Source organism: Balaenoptera borealis (genome assembly GCF_965194805.1).
Source record: "Balaenoptera borealis genome assembly, chromosome: 4".
NCBI lineage: Eukaryota > Metazoa > Chordata > Mammalia > Artiodactyla > Balaenopteridae > Balaenoptera > Balaenoptera borealis.
In genome coordinates, this window is record NC_138861.1 from 123,845,720 (window position 1) to 123,869,630 (window position 23,911).

Here is a 23,911-nt window from a genome sequence, read left to right on the forward strand (position 1 = left end):
ATAGAACAAAAATAACAAGGGGAAGTTTCAAAGGATCTTGGATCCTTTTGAGTGTTCATAGTCATTTTCACCCATCTGTAGTTACCAGACTGATTATCCAGGCTGAGTAATTCCATCAGGACTTCCTAGGCCTGTCTAAGGGAACTTGCCAGCCCCAATAATATTTAACAGCAACCTAAATGATCTCTAGAAAAATAGATATGTCAATTTTAAAGGACAAGTGGAAGTGAAAAAAAAAAAGAACAAAAACCCAAACAGGCACCTAAACAGCAAGGTCCATGTGTAGGAAGATCTGGAGATGAATGTAATCAGGTGGAAAGAACAAGTATTTCAAAACTAAAACTATGAATAGTAAGAGTGTTCTGGAATTTCCCTCCTATGTGGTACCTTGTCCTTCCACTATGGTGACCAGAGTAGAGCATGGGGGCTTAAAGGATCTTCAGATGATTGGACAGTGGAACGTATACTAGACATGAAATGAGGAAACTTGGATTTGAGATAAAATTTTATCACTGAGTGAGCTTGGATATGTAATTTAATCTCTCTGATAATTTTTTTTTTCACACACACACACACACACACACACTGTATTTTATTTTTACAAGAGATAAGTAAACTGACACCAAGCATTGTAAATGGATGACCACAACAAAAGCAACAATGATTGCAATTACCAAACATGAAACACACTCATACTATGTCATAATATTGACATTCAGTCCAGTAATCCTCCACTATAACAGCTCCTTTACTTGGCAGAGAAAATTGATTTGTATATTTTTTGCCTCTGAGTCCTTGTGGGATTTTTTTTTTTTTTATTCAAACAGAAAGTCACAAAAATTATAATCATCCTCATCAGTTCACTCAGTCCCATGTAATTAATTTTTTTTCATCTTGATCTTTTGTAAGCACTTTTATGAATTCATCAGTTTTCCGTTAGAGTTCTGAAAATGCTTATTCATTCAGTTCAGCAGTATAGTCAGTTACCAGCAACCTGTACTTGTCAGAGTCTTTTCCATGAATTCCTTGAAGATGAAACCCTTTTATAGGAACATTTTTGCAAAAGCATCAGAGTACACCCAGAACTGTCTGTAAATGACAAAAGACTTAAAAATGACCATGGTTAAAGATTTGATGAAAGTTCATAATAATGCAATTGACAAGGAAATTTAGTTATTTCTGAGATATACATTTTAAAATAATAACTAGAATTATGACTTATAACATTATACCAGAACATATAAGATTTTTAGAAATTTCATGTAATGTTTGAAACATTTATGTTAACATATTTCCATACAAATAACCCAAAGAAAGTTTAGTATTAATAGTTTTTTGTTTGTTTTTTTATACTGCAGGTTCTTATTAGTCATCAATTTTATACACATCAGTGTATACATGTCAATCCCAATCGCCCAATTCAGCACACCACCATCCCCACCCCTCCACGGTTTTCCCCCCTTGGTGTCTATACGTTTGTTCTCTACATCTGTGTCTCAACTTCTGCCCTGCAAACCGGTTCATTTGTACCATTTTTCTAGTTCCACATACATGCATTAATATACGATATTTGTTTTTCTCTTTCTGCCTTACTTCACTCTGTATGACAGTCTCTAGGTCCATCCACGTCTCAACAAATGACTCAATTTTGTTCCTTTTTATGGCTGAGTAATATTCCATTGTATATATGTACCACAACTTCTTTATCCATTCGTCTGTTGATGGGCATTTAGGTTGCTTCCATGACCTGGCTATTGTAAATAGTGCTGCAGTGAACATTGGGTTGCATGTGTCTTTTTGAATTATGGTTTTCTCTGGGTATATGCCCAGTAGTGGGATTGCTGGATCATATGGTAATTCTATTTTTAGTTTTTTAAGGAACCTCCATACTGTTCTCCATAGTGGCTGTATCACTTTACATTCCCACCAACAGTGCAAGAGGGTTCCCTTTTCTCCACACCTTCTCCAGCATTTGTTGTTTGTAGATTTTCTGATGATGCCCATTCTAACTGGTGTGAGGTGATACCTCATTGTAGTTTTGATTTGCATTTCTCTAATAATTAGTGATGTTGAGCATCTTTTCATGTGCTTCTTGGCCATCTGTATGTCTTCTTTGGAGAAATGTCTATTTAGGTCTCCTGCGCATTTTTGGATTGGGTTGTTTGTTTCTTTAATATTGAGCTGCATGAGCTGTTTATATATTTTGGAGATTAATCCTTTGTCCATTGATTCATTTGCAAATATTTTCTCCCATTCTGAGGGTTGTCTTTTCATCTTGTTTATGGTTTCCTTTGCTGTGCAAAAGCTTTTAAGTTTCGTTAGGTCCCATTTGTTTATTTTTGTTTTTATTTCCATTACTCTAGGAGGTGGATCAGAAAAGATCTTGCTGTGATTTATGTCAAAGAGTGTTCTTCCTATGTTTTCCTCTAAGAGTTTTATAGTGTCTGGTCTTACATTTAGGTCTTGAATCAATTTTGAGTTTATTTTTGTGTATGGTGTTAGGGAGTGTTCTAATTTCATTCTTTTACATGTAGCTGTCCAGTTTTCCCAGCACCACTTATTGAAGAGGCTGTCTTTTCTCCATTGTATATACTTGCCTCCTTTGTCATAGATTAGTTGACCATAGGTGTGTAGGTTTATCTCTGGGCTTTCTATCTTGTTCCATTGATCTATGTTTCTGTTTTTGTGTCAGTACCATATTGTCTTGATTACTGTAGATTTGTAGTATAGTCTGAAGTCAGGGAGTCTGATTCCTCCAAATCTGTTTTTTTCCCTCAAGATTGCTTTAGCTGTTCAGGGTCTTTTGTGTCTCCATACAAACTTTAACATGATATGTTCTAGTTCCATAAAAAATGCCATTGGTAACTTGATAGGGATTGCATTGAATCTGTAGATTGCTTTGGGTAGTATAGTCATTTTCACAATATTGATTCTTCCAATCCAAGAACATGGTATATCTCTCCATCTGTTTGTATCATCTTTAATTTCTTTCATCACTGTCTTATAGTTTTCTGCATACAGGCCTTTTGTCTCCCTAGGTAGGTTTATTCCTAGGTATTTTTTTCTTTTTGTTGCAATGGTAAATGGGAGTGTTTCCATAATTTCTCTTTCAGATTTTTCATCATTAGTGTACAGGAATGCTAGAGATTTCTGTGCATTAATTTTGTATCCTGAAACTTTACCAAATTCATTGATTAGCTCTAGTAGTTTTCTGGTGGCATTTTTAGGATTCTCTATATATAGTATCATGTAATCTGCAAACAGTGACAGTTTTACTTCTTCTTTTCCAATTTGTATTCCTTTTATTTCTTTTTCTTCTCTGATTGCCGTGGCTAGGACTTCCAAAACTGTGTTGAATAATAGTGGTGAGAGTGCGCATCCTTGTCTCATTACTGATCTTAGAGGAAATGGTTTCTGTTTTTCACCATTGAGAATGATGTTTGCTGTGGGTTTGTCATATATGGCCTTTATTATGTCGAGGTAGCTTCCCTCTATGCCCACTTTCTGGAGAGTTTTTATCATAAATGGGTGTTGAATTTTGTCAAAAGCTTTTTCTGCATCTATTGAGATGATCATATGGTTTTTCTTCTTCAATTTGTTAATATGGTGTATCACATTGATTGATTTGCATATATTGAAGAATCCTTGCATCCCTGGGATAAATCCCACTTGATCATGGTATATGATCCTTTTAATGTGTTCTTGGATTCTGTTTGCTAGTATTTTGTTGAGGATTTTTGCATCTATAATCATCAGTGATATTGGTCTGTAATTCTCTTTTTTTGTAGCATCTTTGTCTGGTTTCAGTATCAGGGTGATGATGGCCTCATAGAATGAGTTTGGGAGTGTTCCTTCCTTCACAATTTTTGGAAGAGTTTGAGAAGGATGGGTGTTAGCTCTTCTCTAAATGTTTGATAGAATTCACCTGTGAAGCCATGTGGTCCTGGACTTTTGTTTGTTGGAAGATTTTTAATCACAGTTTCAATTTCATTACTTGTGATTGGTCTGTTTATATTTTCAGTTTCTTCCTGGTTCAGTCTTGGAAGGTTATATCTTTCTAAGAATTTGTCCATTTCTTCCAGGTTGTCCATTTTATTGGCATAGAGTTGCTTGTAGTAGTCTCTTAGGATGCTTTGTATTTCTGCGGTGTCTGTTGTAACTTCTCCATTTTCGTTTCTAATTTTATTGATTTGAGTCCTCTCCCTCTCTTTCTTGATGAGTCTTGCTAATGGTTTATCTATTTTATCTTCTCAAAGAACCACCTTTTACTTTTATTGATCTTTGCTATTTTTTTCTTTGTTTCTATTTCATTTATTTCTGCTCTGATCTTTATGATTTGTTTCCTTCTGCTAACTTTGGGTTTTGTTTGTTCTTCTTTCTCTAGTTCCTTTAGGTGTAAGGTTAGATTGTTTACTTGAGATTTTTCTTGTTTCTTGAGGTAGGCTTGTATAGCTATAAACTTCCCTCTTAGAACTGCTTTTGCTGCATCCCATAGGTTTTGGATCGTCGTGTTTTCATTAACATTTGTCTCTAGGTATATTTTGATTTCCTCTTTGATTTCTTCAGTGATCTCTTGGTTATTTAGTAACATATTGTTTAGCCTCCATGTGTTTGTCTTTTTTACGTTTTTTTCCCTGTAATTCATTTCTAATCTCACTGTGTTGTGGTCAGAAAAGATGCTTGATATGATTTCAATTTTCTTAAATTTACTGAGGCTTGATTTGTGACCCAAGATGTGATCTATCCTGGAGAATGTTCTGTGTGCATTTGAGAAGAAAGTGTAATCTGCTGTTTTTGGATAGAATGTCCTATAAATATCAATTAAATCTATCTGGTCTATTGTGTCATTTAAAGCTTCTGTTTCCTTTTTTATTTTCATTTTGGATGATCTGTCCATTGGTGTAAGTGAGGTGTTAAAGTCCCCCACTATTATTGTGTTACTGTCGATTTCCTCTTTTATAGCTGTTAGCAGTTGCCTTATGTATTGAGGTGCTCCTATGTTGGGTGCATATATATTTATAATTGTTATATCTTCTTCTGGGATTGAACCCTCGATCATTATGTAGTGTCCTTCCTTGTCTCTTGTAACATTCTTTATTTTAAAGTCTATTTTTTCTGATATGAGTATAGCTACTCCAGCTTTCTTTTGATTTCCTTTTGCATGGAATATCTTTTTCCATCCCCTCACTTTCAGTCTGTATGTGTCCCTAGGTCTGAAGTGGGTCTCTTGTACACAGCATATAGATGGGTCTTGTTTTTGTATCCATTCAGCAAGCCTGTGTCTTTTGGTTGGAGCATTTAATCCATTCACATTTAAGGTAATTATCGAATGTATGTTTCTATGACCATTTTTTAAATTGTTTTGGGTTTGTTTTTTTAGATCCTTTTCTTCTCTTATGTTTCCCACTTAGAGAAATTCCTTTAGCATTTGTTGTAGAGCTGGTTTGGTGGTGCTGAATTCTCTTAGCTTTTGCTTGTCTGTAAAGCTTTTGATTTCTCCATCGAATCTGAATGAGATCCTTGCCGGGTAGAGTAATCTTGGTTGTAGGTTCTTCCCTTTCCTCACTTTAAGTTTATCATGCCACTCCCTTCTGGCTTGTAGAGTTTCTGCTGAGAAATCAGCTGTTAACCTTGTGGGAGTTCCCTTGTATGTTATTTTTCATTTTTCCCTTGCTGCTTTCAATAATTTTTCTTTGTCTTTAATTTTTGCCAATTTGATTTGCTATGTGTCTCGGCGTGTTTCTCCTTGGGTTTATCCTGTATGGGACTTGCTGCACTTCCTGGACTTGGGTGGCTATTTCCTTTCCCATATTAGGGAAGTTTTTGACTATAATCTCTTCAAATATTTTCTCGGGTCCTTTCTCTCTCTCTTCTCTTTCTGGGACCCCTATAATGCGAATGGTGTTGCGTTTAATGTTGTCCCAGAGGTCTCTTAGGCTGTCTTCATTTCTTTTCATTCTTTTTTCTTTATTCTGTTCCGTGGCAGTGAATTCTACCTTTCTGTCTTCCAGGTCACTTATCCGTTCTTCTGCCTCAGTTATTCTGCTATTGATTCCTTCTAGTGTAGTTTTCATTTCAGTTATTGTATTGTTCATCTCTGTTTGTTTGTTCTTTAATTCTTCTAGGTCTTTGTTAAACATTTATTGCATCTTCTCCATCTTTTCCTCCATTCTTTATCTGAGGTCCTGGATTATCTTCAGTATCATTATTCTGAATGCTTTTTCTGGAAGGTTGCCTATCTCCACTTCATTTAGTTGTTTTTCTGGGGTTGTATCTTGTTCCTTCATCTGGTACATAGCCCTCTGCCTTTTCATCTTCTCTATCTTTCTGTGAATGTGGTTTTTGTTCCACAGGCTGCAGCATTTTAGTTCTTCTTGCTACTGCTGTCTGCCCTCTGGTGGATGAGGCTAAGAGACTTGTGCAAGCTTCCTGATGGGAGGGACTGGTGGTGGGTAGAGCTGACTGTTGCTCTGGTGAGCAGAGCTCAGTAAAACTTTAATCTGCTTGACTGTTGATGGGTGGGGCTGGGTTCCCTCCCTGTTGGTTGTTTGGCCTGAGGCAACCCAACACTGGAGCCTATCTGGGCTCTTTGGTGGGGCTAATGACAGACTGTGGGAGGGCTCACGCCAAGGAGTACTGCCCAGAACTTCTGCTGCCAGTGCCCTTGTCCCCATGGTGAGCCACAGCTATCCCCTGCCTCTGCAGGAGACCCTCCAACACTAGCAGGTAGGTCTGGTTCAGTCTCCCCTGGGGTCACTGCTCCTTCCCCTGGGTCCCGATGCACACACTACTTTGTGTGTGCCCTCCAAGAGTGGAGTCTCTTTTCCCCCCAGTCCTGTCAAAGTCCTGCAATCAATTCCCACTAGGCTTCACAGTCTGATTCTCTATGAATTCCTCCTCCCGTTGCCAGACCCCCAGGTTGGGAAGCCTGACTTGGGGCTCAGAACCTTCACTCCAGTGGGTGGACTTCTGTGGTATAAGTGTTCTCCAGTCTATGAGTCACCCACCCACCAGTTATGGGATGTGATTTTACTGTGATTGCGCCCTTCCTACCTTCTCATTGTGGCTTCTCCTTTGTCTTTGGATGTGGGGTATCTTTTTTGGTGAGTTCCAGTGTCTTCCTGTCAATGACTGTCCAGCAGCTAGTTGTGATTCTGGTGCTCTCACAAGAGGGAGTGAGAGCAAGTCCTTCTACTCCACCATCTTGTTTCCTCCCCTCTCTGATAATTTCTGCCCTATAAATCATAACTGTTTTTGTGAGGCTAAAAGTAAATGGATGACTCAATATTTTCTTCTCTGGTAATTTCTCTAAGGAAATAATCAAGGATCTGTGCAAAAAGTTAGCTACAAGGATGTTCATTACTTTTATTGTTGATAGAATAAAACTAAAAAGAAACTTGCATGTTCACCAATAGAGAATTGGTTAAATAAATAATGGTATATCATTTGGGTAAATAGTTTAGTATAAGGTTACTAAAAGTAATGGTATAGGAGCATATTGAAATGAAATTTGTTTATTATATGCTAACAAGTGAAAAAAACAACTTATATAAGGGAACATATAGTATCATCTTATTTTTGTTTTATGTCTGTAATTGGGAGAACTGAACAGTGAGTTTTTCCTTCCTGTAGATGAAGAATGATAAGAACAAAAGATCCTCAGCATTTCAAGCCTCTCTTATGAAATAATCAGTAAAGGTAACAGAGCTCTGTCATTTTTCTAGTAAGCTTGGAGGAGAAGTAGGAAATAAACCAAATCTGTTAAGAATGAGAAAGGCTATTGGTGATCATGAGGCAACTAGCAATGCGTTTCCTTTTGTCAATGAAAATAATCAGTAAACAATCTATAATAAGAATAGAAAAGAGTTTTATTTGAGCCAAACTGAGGACTAGCTTGGAAGCCGACTTCCCGGATTACTCTGAGAAACTGCTCCGGAGTAGCAGAGTTTTCAGCACAGTATTATATCTTGTCAGAACAAAGAAAAGACCATTAAACACATGAGGGTTACATTTCCTCAAAGTTTCAAAAAAAAGAAAAAGAAAAAAAAGAACAGTACATCATGTACATAGCAAGTTAGCATGGCCGTTCACCTGGGAAGGGAGTATTATCATCAAAGGATAACCAGCACTGGCATGCCAGGAAGAGAGGCATTTAATCTTTGTTTTTTAACATGGACGTTTTTTAAAAAATAAATTTATTTATTTATAAATTTTTGGCTGCGTTGGGTCTTCTGTGCATGGGCTTTCTCTAGTTCCCGCAAGTGGGGGCTACTCTTCGTTGTGGTGCGCGGGCTTCTCATTGCGGTGGCTTCTCTTGTTGCGGAGCACGGGCTCTAGGTGCATGGCTTCAGTAGTTGTGGTGCGCAGGCTGAGTAGTGGTGGCTCGCGAGCTCTAGAGCGCAGGCTCAGTAGTTGTGGTGCATGGGCTTAGTTGCTCCGCGGCATGTGGGATCTTCCTGGACCACGGATCGAAACCGTGTCCCCTGCATTGACAGGTGGATTCTTAACCACTGCGCCACCAGGGAAGTCCAACATGGATATTCTTTCCTTATGGTCATTGTGTCTTTTTCTCTAATAATTAAAGCAGATGTACAGTGTATGTTTGATAGGCCGCAAACAGGCTGTTTTATTTAGCATCAAAGTGAAGTTAACTCATGTATAAGTCAGAATGACTTCCCCATATCTCAATATGTGAAAATTTCTTTTATCACTTTCTGTCTTGGAAGAATTAGTATTTGTTCTTGGGAGGGTGTGTGTATTCATGCTTTTAACAGATATGTTTTAAAAAAAAAAAAAAAAGAAAAAGAGTGAATGTGGAGCACAAAGGTGGGATTAACTCAAAAGAGAAACTTGAGGTGTCAGGCTGCTGGGATCTGGAGCTTCATAATCCCTTTCTTTTCACTCTCTCTTTCCTTCTTTCCTGCCAAGTGGCATCATTGAATCAGCATAGAAATCATGTAGGAAACATTATACAGTTGACCCTTGAACAACACGGAGGTTAGGGACGCTCACTCTCCATGCAGTCGAAAAATCCTTGCATAATTTATAGTCAGCTTTCCCCATATACACGCTTCCTCCGTATCCGCAGTTCTGCACCTGAGGATTCCAGCAGCCAGGATCCTGCGGTGGTGTCATGTTTACTACTGACAAGAATCCACATGTAAGTGGATCCGTGCTCTTCAGACCTGCGTTGTTCAGGGGGAAATAGTTCGAGGCGAGGAGGCTTCTGCAGCCTCCATGCCTCAAACCCTGGGGACGGCTCTTAGGGAATGGTAACAGGTTGGGTGGTGAGAGACCGCTTTCTTGACGTTTACCGAATGTGAGATGTGTTTACCTGTGTAAATTTTAAGGAGTTTGGTGGCCTTGGCATGAGTCAGAGAGCAGGGCAGCCAGTTTAAGAACAAGGTAGATGCCCACAGCGGCCATCTCCTGGCAAGGGGCCCTTTCCTGGGACAATTTTTATCACTGAGCCTGTGACAGAGTAGATACTTGGTCAATGTTTCCTTCTGTTCTTGTTTCCTTCCTGTAAGGGTATTTAGTTTTGTCTTTCTCACTCATCACATTTAATTGCCAGCCCGGTGCCTGTTTGCCGTCCCAAAGCGCTTCGTTTTCCCTGTCTCTTCATATATATGTAAGCTTATGCCTGTGTATATTCAGCGTTTCATCTTTTAGCAGAGTGGTCTCAAGGTGGATGAGCTAATTTTCTTACAAACTGAATGAGGGGAGCGGGAGCGTGAGATCAGTGGTCACTTTTCAAATTTGTCCTCCTAGCCCCGCACCCTAGAGGGAGGCCCTCCCTCATAGTTTGAGTAATAGGGCATCTAGTTCTTTTGTTTGGGGTGAAGAGGTGCTCATGAATATATTCAAAGAGCAAATATGAGAGGAAGGTAAAGTCTGAGAACTAAGGCTTTTGGAAGAAAGACTGGGGTGACTCACCAACCCTATCCTCAGTGGAAGATGTCTCTGAGTCGCTTATATTTGCGACTGTGATACGAAAAGGAGCATTGTACACATAGCACCATGTAATCACAGATCAGTTCTTCCCACACAACAGCAAATTGTTGCTTCACACCCCGCAGGAACAGGTTCTAGAGACGAACTGCCTGTTTTCCTTTTGTTCACTTTGCGGAGCAGAACCCAGTGGGTGGATGGTGAATATCTCTGATGTTTACTTAGTTGTTACACTCCCCGGGCTCGACACCCCACTTTCCTACTTTATTTATTTAAAGTGATTAAAAAAAGAAAAACAGCACTGAAGAAACTGATCACTAAATGTGGTTTCAGGCATCAAGTGTTCTTTACTTTTTTTTTTTTTTTTTTCCGAGTTTTTCACTGAAGTTCGGGCAGGGTGTCCGGAGGGCTTAAATGGGCCCTTTTTTGGGGACTGGAGTTCTTGGAAGAACTTCCAGTGGCGTGAAATGACTAAACTTTCCTACTGCCAAGGAGTTCTGTGGGGGGAGAATTCTCTAGCACTGAATTCGCTGGGCACATCAGGAATATAACACAAGAGAGAGGCTTCTGTGGATGAGATGTAGTTTGGAGGAGATAACAATTCATTTTCTTTTTCTTTTTTCACCATTCTCATTACATGCATAGAATAGAAGCTTTAAAGGGGACGATAAAAACAAAGATTTTTTTTGACTTTCCCAATGTATTTGTTATATGACAATGTTTGTTCCTAAACTTTTTGAAAGTTTGATCCAGTCTCTGTGCTGATCTCCTCCCTTCCCTGGACACCCATAGTCTAAGGGAAAGTAGCCCACCCCTAGTCCTGGGGCAGGTCCTTATCAGTCTAAGCTGAACAGGGTAAGGCATGTGACCTAAGAAATATTTCTTTGCTGGGGGGTGAGGGGTGGCGAGGAGAGGAGAGAGAGAGCAATCCAACCTTCCATTGGATGTTGTCCTGTCCGGATGTGTCACTAGAAACCATGTCATGTATTTTGGGACCGTGAAGTCTTTTAAACTGGATTATAAAGTTTATACCCTTGGAAGGGCAAGCTGAAAATTGTTTATGTTGTTGTCACTGAATTTATCAGGTTGTTTATCAACCCTAGAACTAATTCATCCATCTCTCGTTCTGTGAAATAATGTATTTTTCTTGTTAAGCTATTTGGAATTCAGTTTTCTGTTCCTTGTGGCCTAAAAAAGTTCCAAATTGGTACATTGATGCTGAAAGTTTATTCTTTAACTATAGTAAAGTTTTTTTTTCTTTCTTCAAGTAATTATGATGTAGGCAGTTTACAACTCTTGGCGTTACTCTGAGGCAACTCATATATGGGCTGGGAGCCTCAGCTTTTCTAACTGTAAAAGAGGAGAGCAATTCATTAATTTATTTGTTCAACTACAAATTATTAAGCACCTACTATGTTCCAAACACAGTTCTACGAGCTGGGAATATATCATGAACAAGAAAGACAAAAATCTCCACCCTCATAAAATAGATCAAATGAGGAAACCATATGTTAAATAGTCATTGTAAAGAGAGAAAAAAAATTGGGGAAGGAGGGTATGAAGTGTCCTGTAGGAGAGTTAGGTTTGAAGTCTTGGATAAGATGGTTTGAAGTCTTAAATAAGATGGTCAGGGAAGGCTTTACTGAGAAAGTGACTTAATTTTGCAAACAAATAAGTAAGTGAAGGAGACAGCCACTTAGATCTCTGAGGAAGAGTGTTTCAACACAGGAAAAGACAAGTGCAAAGGCCCTGAGGTGGGAGCATCCTAGCATGTTCACAGAGGTAGTGATAAAGGTAACAGGGAGCAGTATCAGGTCCAGCCTCGAAGGCCACTCTCAGGACTTTGGTTTTCACTCTGAGTGATAAGGGGAACTACTGGAGGGTTTTGTGCAGAGGAGTGACATTCTTTGACTTCTCTTTTAACAGGCTCATTCTAGCTGCTACATCAAGAGTAAACAGAAGACAGATAAGAGTAGCTGAGAATCCAATTAGGGGGCTACTCCAATAGTATAGAGAACACATGGTAATTTGGCCCAAGGGAGGTAGCAGAAGCCATTGTCAGAAGTGGTCAGATTCTGGTTATAATTTGGAGGTAAAAATGACGGGATTTTAAATAGAGGAATTAAGAGAGACACCAAGATTTCTGGCCTGATCAGAGGAAGAATTAAATTGCCAATTCTTGAGATATGGAAACAGCTGTAAGGGGAGCAGGTTTTGGCACAGGCGATTAAAAGCTCGGCTTTGGACATTTTGGGATGCCTAGTGGGTCTACAATGTAGATTTTAGGTAGGCAGTTGGATCTACATGTTTGGAGTTTAAGAGAGTGATCCAGGCTGGAGATAATGACGTATTTGAGAGTCATTAACATAATTTAAAGTCATTGAGACTGGGTGCAATTATCCTGGGAGTGAGTGAAGATAGAAAAAAAAGCGTTCCAAAATTTAAAAGCCAGGTTGTTGAAAAGGGACCAGTTAGAGATTGGGAAGAAGCATCTAGAACGGTAGGAAGAAAGTTGGGCAAGTGTATTGTCTGAAGGACAAGAGAAAAATGTTTCAAGATTGAGACAGGAAGCTGTGTCAAATGCTGCTGAGAGAGCAGGTAAAATGAAGACTGAAAATTGGTCCCTGGAATGAATGACACGGTGGTCATCGGTGACTTTGGGGAAAAACTGCTTTGTGGATTCATGAGGGTGGGCTTAAGGGGACAGGAGGAGAGACGTGGCGGACAGCAAGCGCATGCAGGCCTCTCAAGGAGTCTGGGCACGAAGGAAAGAAATGGGGCGTTGGTGGGGACGTCTAGTGTAGCGGAAATGATTTATGATGACGGGGTGAGGCGGGGAGACTTGCAATGCCTGCCAGCAGGTGTGAGGGGGAAGGGTGTCGGCCTCTGCCAGGTGCACAGACTATTTACCCACAGCAACGGGAGAGAAGGCCAGGTGCGCAGACAGAGATGCAGAGATGGCTTTATTTCTTGCTGTGAAGTCAGAAGCCGGGTCCGCAGGAGAGCACATCAGCTTACTTTGGAGAACTGTTTTATTTGACAGGAAAGCAGCAGTACCGTAAGTGCTTCGCTCTGCTCTCTCAGGCCAAGGTGGGTTATGACTGCCTATTGTTCCCATCACGGACACGCGGCTTAGTATGCTCATACTCATTATCTTTTCTTTTTTAAATAAATATATATTCTCACTTTCATCTGACAGAGGAGACCATGGAAACTGAAACATTTGTAGAAGTCAGTAGAATTTTATTTAATGAAATCACTCTAAGGTTGTGCTTTCTGTGTTCACCCTTACGTTATATATAGTTTTTATTTACACAGAGATTCAAAATTTCAGTTACTTTAGGCTAAGATTCCTTGAATTTCCCTAGAATATACTGATTTACTCCATTTCATTTTCCCTACTTTCGGCTACATTACTACCTCGCTATTGCTCATTTTGCTGCTGAGACATTTGAATGTGAGTATATCCTTAGCAATATCGGTAAATCTACCTAAACAGGGCAGCTCATATCAAAACAAGAGTTCTACACGCTTCTGAGTAAGGACTAACTAGAACATTGGGAGTATTACTATCAGTGATTAGAACAGTTAGAGCTGCTACCATTTAATATTTTCCACCAAATATTATTCTAGGTACTCTGTACCTATCATCTCTAACCTTCACAATATCCTTATTAATTGGTTTTTTTCTTCTCATTTTACAAACACGAAAACGAAGGTTCAGAGGGAAGAGGCAAATTGCTCAAGAGTGTCAAAGACAACAACGACAGAACCGCACAATAAACCCAGGACTCCGATTGCACTGTGAGTTTCCCATTTATGGTTTGGCCACAGTTCAACAACTACTAACAACGTCTCCCTTCCTGGCCCTTATATGGATCCACGGATACAAACACACAGTTCTTGCCTAGAGAGGCATTACTCCAGTAGAGAACACACAAAGATGTATTTCCAAAACGATGTGGTTGGCGGAAGAGATGAACACAAAGTATTATGTCAGTACTGAGAGAGAGAGAGAGAGAGTGAGTGAGCTTAGAGCATGGTCTAGGGAGGGGATGATAGTCTAAATTGAATTTCAAGGAATGAGTAAGCATTAGGTTGAAGAAGTAGGGGAAGAATATTCTAGAAACATAAACGTGTGGTGCTTTTAATAAACTGAAAGAAGTTGAGTACTTCTGTACACTCAAGTTCAAGTTGAGGAGTAGTGGGGAATGAGGTGCCTGCCTGTATATTGGAGATGATAACACAGAAGTATTATATGGTCAGATTTGGGTTAAAAATGGTATCTAGCTAGCAGCCATGAGAAGGATGGAGTGGAAGGCACATTCAGAAAATTTTAGGACTCTTGTTTTAACTGCTTTGTTCTCAGAAGAATTTCCCGAGGAGAGACAGATTTTGTGCACACAGTAAGTTAACTTGTCATTATCGTCACCAAGTACGTTCTTAGACGGAAGCTCAGTTCAGTAGTTTCATCTTTATGTCAAAGGTAAATTATGGACTAATGAGACCGTATAGGATGTGTTGCCATTGGCACTAGCCAGCGTCACACACGCATAAATAAATACAGTACCTCTTAAGAAATAAAAATGGACACATTGTCAGCAGAAATCACAAATTTATTAACTCTTAAATATATCAGTCATTTACCATTATGGCAAGAAATATATACAGTGTCCCATGGTAAACTGCAGTGTTTCAAAATGAGAGAAGATAATTTAATTAATAAATGTGTAATTAGTTTGTGGTGGAGAGAACAAATCACAATTTCCTCACGTCTTAGTGCGGAAGACAAACTTGATCTACAGTAATACTTCAACACCACATGCTAGAAGTGTAAAAAAAAAAAAAAAAAAAAAAAACCACCCTATACCTATTTTTTAAAAAAAATACATGTATGCCACGTATAGCTGCTGCACAAAAAGGTAAAAGAAATTAAAAAGGGAAAAATGAGGCCATTACTTTTTCACAGATCTCATTGGCAGGTTAACATGGCTCAATACATTTACTGTATATATTTATTTTATTTTAAATATATATTGTTTTAAATCGTGTAATAATTATCAGAAAAGCTTCAATCCATCTACCATACATCCACTAGCAACAATATCTAAGGTGATTAGTAATCAACACAGAAAGGTGAAATGAGAGAAAAGAGGGAGGGTTGATTTTTTTGTTTATTTTTTTTTGCTTCTGCTTTAAAAATAGGCTTCTGAGGATTGTGAATTACTATTGTTAAAATAACGTTGATGAAGATACCATGCACTATAAAGCATTTCAGGGAGGAGAAAAAGCCCCACAGGAATTGAATAAACAAACAAAGGAGAAATGAGAAGCACAAAGAAAACAGGGACAATCCCTCCCACCCCCTTTTTTTTAAATAGGAAAATGCTAACTCCTGGAAGGAAGATAATGTTATTCTGACATATGAGAGAAGCTACAAAAGCACAAGTCACAGAGACAGAGTTCAAAACAAACAAACACTTAGGAGAATGGAAAACACCTGCAGTCCTCTCTAACTTCAGAAAACTAGCCAGTGATGACACAGGAGGTGTGCATCCCGCAAGGCAGAAGGAAGTGCCTTTGCACAGAATCCTGACCCACGACCAGCTTGGTACTCTCCTGGCAACTGCACCAATCAGTAAGACGTGGCGCAGGTACAGTAGGAACCTACTTGCTTTTATTATAAGTTTAAACAATTCTAATACCTCCAACATAGGATCCCTACGTCCCAACTCGAGCAGAATTACAAACTTTTGAAATCTTCTTGACATCATTTTTATGGGCCCAGAAGATGATCAAAGCACTGGTTTAGCCACCTCCAAAAGGCCTCAGTTTTTATTTTACCTTCCATTATGCAAATTTCACTTTTCTCACACTACTAGACAAAAAGAGAAAAAAGTAAAGAATGAAAAACAGAAAAATATAAAGGAAGCAAACAAAAGTAATAAAGAAATACGAGAAAATGAAGAAAAAAGAGCACAGGTTTGAGAAATGAACAAAAAATTCAATTCAGCAAATTTCACCAGAACAGTGCAAGTATACCCTAAAGTGATCAAACTCGTCAATGACGTGAGTTTTTCCAGTTTACACAGTTTGACCAAAAAAGACATGACTTTAGGTAGTAGCAAACCCACCGATTCTCGCTTCCACATTCATAAGTGATTCTGCCCACATATCAACCCATTTAATTGTTAAACAGCAACACAGCTTTCAGTGAAAAATCATCCATTTCAACCAGGATCACACCAGGAAACTGAAGGTAATTTTTTTTTGCCTTTTTTTGTTAAACAAAAAAGCTAAAACAGATGAACAGCAAAGAATTTTTAAAAACTTACATTTCTGTTACAAACTGTCATTCAAAGAACGATAATTTTGAAGTCTGTTAAGTCTTGGCATAAGCAGAGAAACTGGATGAATAGGTTTGTACTTGGAGTATTGTGGAATTTTTTTTGTCTGACCTCCCCCTATTGTTTGCCAACAGTGATTGAAGTTTGCGTGGAACATCTCCATAGTTGAAGTGTAAACAATGTATAGGAAGGAATATATGACAAGATGATGCATCACATATGCATTACACGTAGGACCTTCACAACTTCATGCACTCAGAAACATGCATGAAGAGGAGGAGAGGACGGCCCAGGGTTACCATCCAGGTGAGAACAGAGAATGCAGAAGTGGCACTGTTGATACTTAGCTGAAAGGAGAGAGGGGAGACATAAATTAAACTGTTTTACAAAGTATCATCAAATTGCTTTGCCAAAGATTAGGCTAGGCTATGATTTTATAACTCAGTGGTTAAGTAATAGATTGAAAATACTATGTATAAGAGATCTTTGCTTGCAGTCATTAATTGCTTAACATTGTGCATTTTCTCTTTTAATATGGATCTTCTACTTTAATCTGTCAATTTGTCCACACAGAGCTAAGCTAAAAATAGACAGGGGCTCAGGCTGCAATCACATGATTAAATCTAAACATACAGTTCAAGCATTCATGTTTACCAGACAAATTAATAAATGAATAGCATTATTTGGTTGAAAGAGACTAAAAGTTTAAATTCATCCTTTAGCTTCTGTCATTATTCTTAGACTCCGCTGGAAATCAAACCTAGAAGTCAATTTTACAGCCTCAAAAGTAGGGAAAAACATGATTATTCTTATTTAATTGGGGGTCTTCTTTCTTTAAACCAACAGCTGGGAGCACTGCTTCTTCCAGGGTCTGACAAGGTTCAGTGCTTTGAATGGGGAAAAAACTCACAACAGTACCACACATATCTGAATTCTTCTAATCCAAGGTAAGAAGCAAATCTTAGGAAATAACAACAATGCAGGCATGAACTGAATTACAGTCAACTTTCAATTATCCTCTGGAATTACTCCCTTTGTGAGTTTTAAATTTCAGCTTGACTTCCTCCTCGTGGTCAAATACCATTATACTCAGTCAGGCAGGGCAAATTAATCTACGTATTAACCTTAGCCAAGCGCAGAACAGAAACCTCTTGAAAAACAGTAAGACACCAAAAGATCCTAGAGCCTGATATAAATTAGTTCTGGGTAATTGAGGGTTGTCTGAATTGACCCAGATAGAATTGACTTTTGAGGTGAGAACTCTAGGATATTCCAAACCTGCCACAGTCCATATGCTGAAGATAGGGTCTCCTCAGCACTTCAGTACCTTGAAAATACGGGTTATGCTACACAGTGGTGCCAAACACTAGACTCAAGAGCTCATGCAAATATGGTTTTCACGGAAATAATGTGAGGAAATATCCTCAAAGGGAGGGAAAACAGCCGGGCAGCTTTTTGGTCATCAGCTCCAATCACAAAGTATCATACGGAGCAGGATGTTACTTACAAGACCCACATGCTACATTGGTCATTCATCCCTTTCTGCGCTGAAGTTGATTATAAACTTTTAGTTTTTTCTTTGGTATTGGTTGCTTTCTAAACTAGAATATAAGAAGTTCCTTAAGGGCAACATCTTTCACCTTTCATTTTTATCTGGCACAAGTTAAGCACCTATGTGATGTGCAATAAATATGTTTAATTATTGATTGGAAGAGCAAACATGACATCTGAGGTAGAGTGGTGTAGTGAGAAAGATGCTGAAATACCTAATACTTGCATTTTAAATGCTATATTTCATAAATTTCTCCTAATATCTGTAATTGAGCACCAGTAGAAAAAAATCTATGAAATGAAGCTCCTGATATTATTCTCCCCACAAGTATCTGTGGGGGGATTGGCTTCAGAACCCCCGAGGATATCAAAATTTGCAGATGCTCAAGTTCCTTATATAAAATGGCACAGTATTTCATATAACCTACACACATCCTCCCATATACTTTAAATAATCTCTAGTTTACTTATAATACCTAATACAATGTAAATGCTATGTAAATAGTTCCCTGCAAGACAAATTTAAGTTGTGCTTTTTGAAACTTACTGGAATTTCTCCACCCCTGAAAAATTTTGATCTGAGGCTGGCTGAATCTGTGTGTAAGGAAACCATGGATAAGGAGGGTCAACTGTATTGGTCGTTTTAGAAACTTTTTCCCCTAATTTTTCCCCTTCCTCTGCCAATTGTGACAATGAAGTCATAAATAGTTTACCTTATTACATGAATTCTCCCTGATTTAACCATAAGAGAAATCAGCTTAATAGGGTATCCTCTAGTTCCTATCTAAAACTATTGTATACTTTCTAGGGCAAGTTTCAACCCACAAACGGCTAGTCTGATTGATCTTTCTGGAGAATTATAGACTGCTTCTCATGAAACATTAATTCCCACCAGTGTAACTGACCACTAAATGACCACTAGCATTAAATAACAGATGCCATGCTATTAACAATGGAATAAGTAAAAGACGCTGACCAGGGGTATATTAACAAAGAAGCTGACAGCCTGGAAATATTTACTTGATGGGTACTGTTCGTGACCCCGAGCGATGAAAATGAACATTCTGCCACTTGCCATCCCGGCGGTGCCACACACGTGTCTCTTCTGACTGCGTTGTTTTTGGCATTCCGCTGCCATCCATGTACTGCGTGAGCCTAATGTATGCTATGCAGGCAGCGTCATCGCCTACCAGATGTACGTGGGGGTTCAGGATAATAGTGTGGATTGGTTTATTGTTTTTGGACAAAGCTGAAAGAGAACAACATGGAAAAGAGAATTTAGTTTCTATGTGAAGTAAACCAAAACCAATAATAACTTCAGTTGGGACCAATAAATAGAATGCCATTCATTCATTCAACTATTAATTCTCTGCATTAATTGAGTGCCTGGTACTATGCAAAGTATAAAGAAAAAGAGAGCAGAAGTAAATACAGTCATTATTTTCTTTGACTCCCTTTGTAGTTAAATCGTATGCCACTCCGAAAACTTTGAGTGAGAAAGCTGGAGAGACATATTTATTTACATTGGGAAGTGGTTAGGAACAAGCCATAATATGAATAGAGATGGAGAAGGACGGGCCCAGGTACACGGCGCAGTTCCTGTCTTTCCAGTGAAGGAACCACTGGGGCAGTTGACAGGGTATCCTGCAGGCTTGTTCGTTTTTTTGTTAGTTGGTGAAGTACGTGGAACAAGAGGAACATGTCAAGTATCAAGCATGGAGACTGCTGTCTCCTAATCAGGCTGGCCACAGTGTGAATCTGTTTCCCCATCTCATCCTGTGGCTCCTTTATTTAGTAGTGTCCATTCTATGTTTGTTAGTCCAGCTGTGGTCATCCAGTAAAAATCCAAAATTTGGTGTTGGCCATATAGCCTGATTCTGATTCTCTAGCTCTTTCCTTTGGTTGAGCAGCCCTCACTAGGCTCCAGCCTTTGTTGTTCTGACAATAGCTATTTATTCTAGTTATTCAATGACTAAGAGATATGAAGATTTAGTGCAGATAATTGATGATACTACTCTCTTAGATCACTAAAACAGGTAGAACTGTTTTACCTGTTATCCAAACAAACACGTCCTCCATTTTCAGAAAAGATCTGAATAAATTACTTAGTGCTACAGTCACGTAAAAAAGAATATCCCATTATGAATAATATGTATTTATGGAAAGTAATGATGTACACTGTTATGTTGAGGTAAGTTAAAATATTAATGGGTTAATTATTCTTTTACTACAGGTGAGATGGTGTCAATCGAGAGTCAATTGAAGAAAAACATGAGATGCTGTCAATCACAGTGCGGGATGGAACAGGAGAACATTTACTGAAGCTTTGTTAAGGCCAATTTACCACATAATTATCTTTGCTTGCAAATGTCTAGTGCATATAAGACAAAGCAATTCATTAAATGTAAAAATCCATGCCAAGGCAGACATTGTCAGTGCTTATAATTACTGGACATGAGCTTGATTATCCTAATCATTACTACAATTCCTCTTTAATTCATCAAAATCTCACTGCAAAAGGTGAATTCCCTCCCTGCACCATGCAAACACAACATGATACCTAATGTCGTTAGGTGTAAGGAAAAGGAGCATAAAAGGAACTTCTGGTTTACACTTTACTTGGTGACCTGAAGGAATTCTGCAGGAGTTTCTTTTGACACTTTCTCTTTCCTCAGACCATTAAAATTCTTGTAATTGGAACTGAAATATTTATCTGATTACTCGTCTTCATTTATATTTTACCTTGAAAAGGAGCACTAATTATGCTTGAAAGCCCTCCTCTATGTCAAATATTCTGGCATGCTGTGGTTTCTCTTATCTTTTCATATATAAACAATGTTTGTTTTATGAAAACCTGAAACAAACCAACAATTTTTGGTAACTCATTTCACAGCTTATACTATACATTCACTGGGACTTCTATGGGGTATATTCAATCATCAACATCACTTTTTTATATAAACTTACTTAGATACTTTTCAAAACATACCAAAACTTTTAAGGCTGTCATGTTTTTCAATTTCAAATACAAAAATATAAAAATAGGATGCAAAATGCTGGACTAAGGTAAAAACTCTCATTGCAGCAAAGAGCCAAAGAATCTTGTAAATTTGGGAGAAATTCAAAGAGAATTTGGAAAAGGCATGATATTAAATTTAGAATAAATGTACCATTCTCAAAGTAGAATCGATGAAAGTCCATCCCTTCCACTAAATTACCCAAAGCTTCAGGTTCAAAAGCAGTAAGGCCTGGGTCACAGATTTTCCTGTAGGAAAAAAAATAAATGAGTTAATGTATTTCGTTGTTTCACACATATCTATTCTTATTTATCAATCAGACAATGAAGGAGTTTTTTAAAAAAACACTACAAATATAAAATTTCTATCACAGGGCTTGGCAAGGTGGGTTGAGGAGCAGACCCTAAAAAAGAATATTGCAGAGACCTCAGATAGATAGGGACAAGATAATAAAACCAGTTCCAGCAGATGATAATCTATCAATCATGCTTTAGGAAGTTTCCTTTTTTAAAATTTCTACTTTTAAATTTCCAAGGTGAATTCTCTAGGCTTTCCCCAGTTTTTCTAATTCCCTAGTTTTTTAGTTGTTATAAGTTTATTATTTTTTAAATGCTCTCCAAGGCCAAGCTACCCTCCAAGTCCTACAAAATCAACTTTGGCTCTCAAATTAAATACTTTCAGAATAATTTTTTTTTTTAAGTTTTAAATTAATTATTTATTTATTTTTTGGTTGCGTTGGGTCTTCGTTTCTGTGCAAGGGCTTTCTCTAGTTGCGGCGAGCGGGGGCCACTCTTCATCGCGGTGCGCGGGCCTCTCACTATCGCGGCCTCTCTTGTTGCGGAGCACAGGCTCCAGACGCGCAGGCTCAGTAGTTGTGGCTCACGGGCCTAGTTGCTCCGCGGCATGTGGGATCTTCCCAGACCAGGGCTCGAACCCGTGTCCCCTGCATTGGCAGGCAGATTCTCAACCACTGCGCCACCAGGGAAGCTCCTCGGAATAATTTTTGACACCATCTACATTCATATCAAACATGTATATATGATTGATTTGAAGGCAGGTGTCACATCCTACACTTTCTGGCAATGTCTGACAGACTTAAGTAAACTTTAATTAACAAGCTTAATTAACTTAAAATTAATGAAAGATTCAAATGCACATTAGTTTTCTTTTTAATCCTAGAAATGTAATTCAAGAAAAAGATATACTATTTTAAATATTCAGAGAAAGCCAATGGGCTTTCTTGGAAAAATTTATTCAACAAAGAATTATTAAACACCTACTATGTAGCAGATATTCTTTGAAACAAACATTTTATAACACAACAATTAATACTGGAATGGAAATAAATACAAAGTGCTCAAAAACCAGATGACTTATATGTGAGAAAGGAAAGTTAAGAGAGAAAGAAAAGTTGAGCTGGGCTTTCTGGAATGAGTAGGAGTTTTCCAGGTGTGTGGAAGGGGGTAGGCAGAGGAGGGCAGCAAGTACAATGGCAGAGTATGGTTGGGGAATGATGGGTAGTTGCTTGATATGGTGAGCCCTGGGACTGGGTATGTATTTAAGTCCCATGGAAACAGAGGAGAAAATATTTCCTTGGGCCTGTGGTGATCAGCTTAGGCTTCTCACAGAAGGTGCCGTAAAATCTGGATTTGAAGAATTAGTAGTTCACAAAGTTAGATAAAAGGAATACATACTGAAAGATTTTGGATCATTTCTTAATTTGGTGGGGTTACATCTAGTTTCGTATGGAAATTGCCCATTTGGGAGGCAAAATGTTTTAACTGTTCAACAGAAATGCAAGTTTCAAAAGGCTCACTCGTTATGGTTCTTGAACGTATGGTTCACAGAATTTTGGAACTGATTATTTCTTAAGAATACTTTTAAAGTAAAAAATCACAGTGGTTATTCGTTGTGGTAAAGAAAGCCTTAGTTGCGGGTGGGGTGGGAGTGGGTGGGGATTTTAAACTTTGCTTCAGACTTCCTGGTGGGCAGGTATTAAAGCTCAAAGTTAAATACACATAATCTCTTTCTAAGTAGTAAAATGGGAAAAACAGTGTTCCCATGGTAACAGGACTTTATTCTGCCAGGGGCTATTACTTTCTCTATAAATATGACTTTTGGTTGTCAACATTAGTGAATCCAAATTTTTTACTACTTTATATCAGCACCAAAATCATCTGAGAATCACTGTACTATGGTGGAACTTTTTACCCAGCCATTGAGTCAATATACTTGAAAACCTGTTCATGTGTTCTTTCTCTCTCTCATATGTTTCTTCTATGTCAGTAATGTATGTATGTATCTCTCTCTCTCCTATCACAGGCTTTGGATTAATAAGATTCACAGAGCTGCCAGTTGACCTGTGGGTGTGTATGCTCTGAACAGGTGTTCTAAGGACCAGCTGACAGGGCTGTACCAATACATTGTACCATGCAAAAAGCTCCCAAATGGAAGGTCCTCTTGGTTTACCCCTGGGTCTGAGTGTACAAAATCAAGCCAGATTACAGGCAAAGGAATTCGTGAACTGATGTGATTCCAAGGAATTGCATTATTTAAAATACCCTATTTTAAAGTGTCTGAGAATATAGGAAATGCTATATTTTGCCACTTTTTCCTGGCTAACACCACCAACAAAACACACTCTACCAATCCGCAGGGGAATGTTATTCCAAAAGATTTTTTTCCTAAGTATATTATATTTGAAGAATCATATGGGTCTAACAAAGTTATATCAGCAAAAAGAATAAAAGAGAACAGGTCTTACGGCACAGAATTCTAAACAGCTCTTTAACAACTGTTCAACTGTTTAATTCTCTGACAACAAACAGTGTTCTTTTAAACTCCATTTCTTACTATTTCTTTCGTTCTAAGTATACTTTTATTAGATCCTGTTAAAGAATTGATAAACACAAATACATATATATGTATATACTTGTGTTTATGTATTTGCACACACATTAATTTAATTTTGTAAGAAGCAGTCCTGGATTTAATTTAGTTCTTATATTCAGTTACTCTCTTCCATATTTTATATTTGGCTATCTA

The 23,911-nt window shown here is 38.3% G+C and overlaps 1 protein-coding gene and 1 long non-coding RNA gene across 19 annotated transcripts in view; one reads left to right on the forward strand and one right to left on the reverse strand.

The window, feature by feature from the left end:
- Window positions 1-6,423: 6,423 nt before the first annotated feature.
- On the forward strand, window positions 6,424-14,667 carry LOC309627631. 2 transcript variants are annotated; one of them, XR_014243873.1, is made up of 2 exons: window positions 6,424-6,726; window positions 13,670-14,667. It is a non-coding gene; the product is annotated as an uncharacterized lncRNA (long non-coding RNA). The 2 variants fall into 2 exon arrangements; XR_014243874.1 differs by lacking the exon at window positions 6,424-6,726 and adding an exon at window positions 6,756-13,041.
- CAMK2D (calcium/calmodulin dependent protein kinase II delta) overlaps window positions 14,547-23,911 on the reverse strand; it is a 285,667-nt gene continuing 276,302 nt past the window's right edge. For 9 of the 17 annotated variants that reach the window (XM_082389670.1, XM_082389660.1, XM_082389673.1 and 6 more), the window contains 3 exons: window positions 21,020-21,114; window positions 18,870-19,098; window positions 14,547-16,645 (listed from right to left, as the gene is read on the reverse strand). In XM_082389670.1, the coding sequence (XP_082245796.1) occupies window positions 16,642-16,645; window positions 18,870-19,098; window positions 21,020-21,114 (328 nt within the window). In that variant the 3' untranslated portion in view covers window positions 14,547-16,641. Of the gene's footprint in view, window positions 16,646-18,825; window positions 19,099-21,019; window positions 21,115-23,911 lie in introns of all 17 variants that reach the window. The other 8 variants (XM_082389668.1, XM_082389669.1, XM_082389674.1 and 5 more) reach the window with 1 other exon arrangement.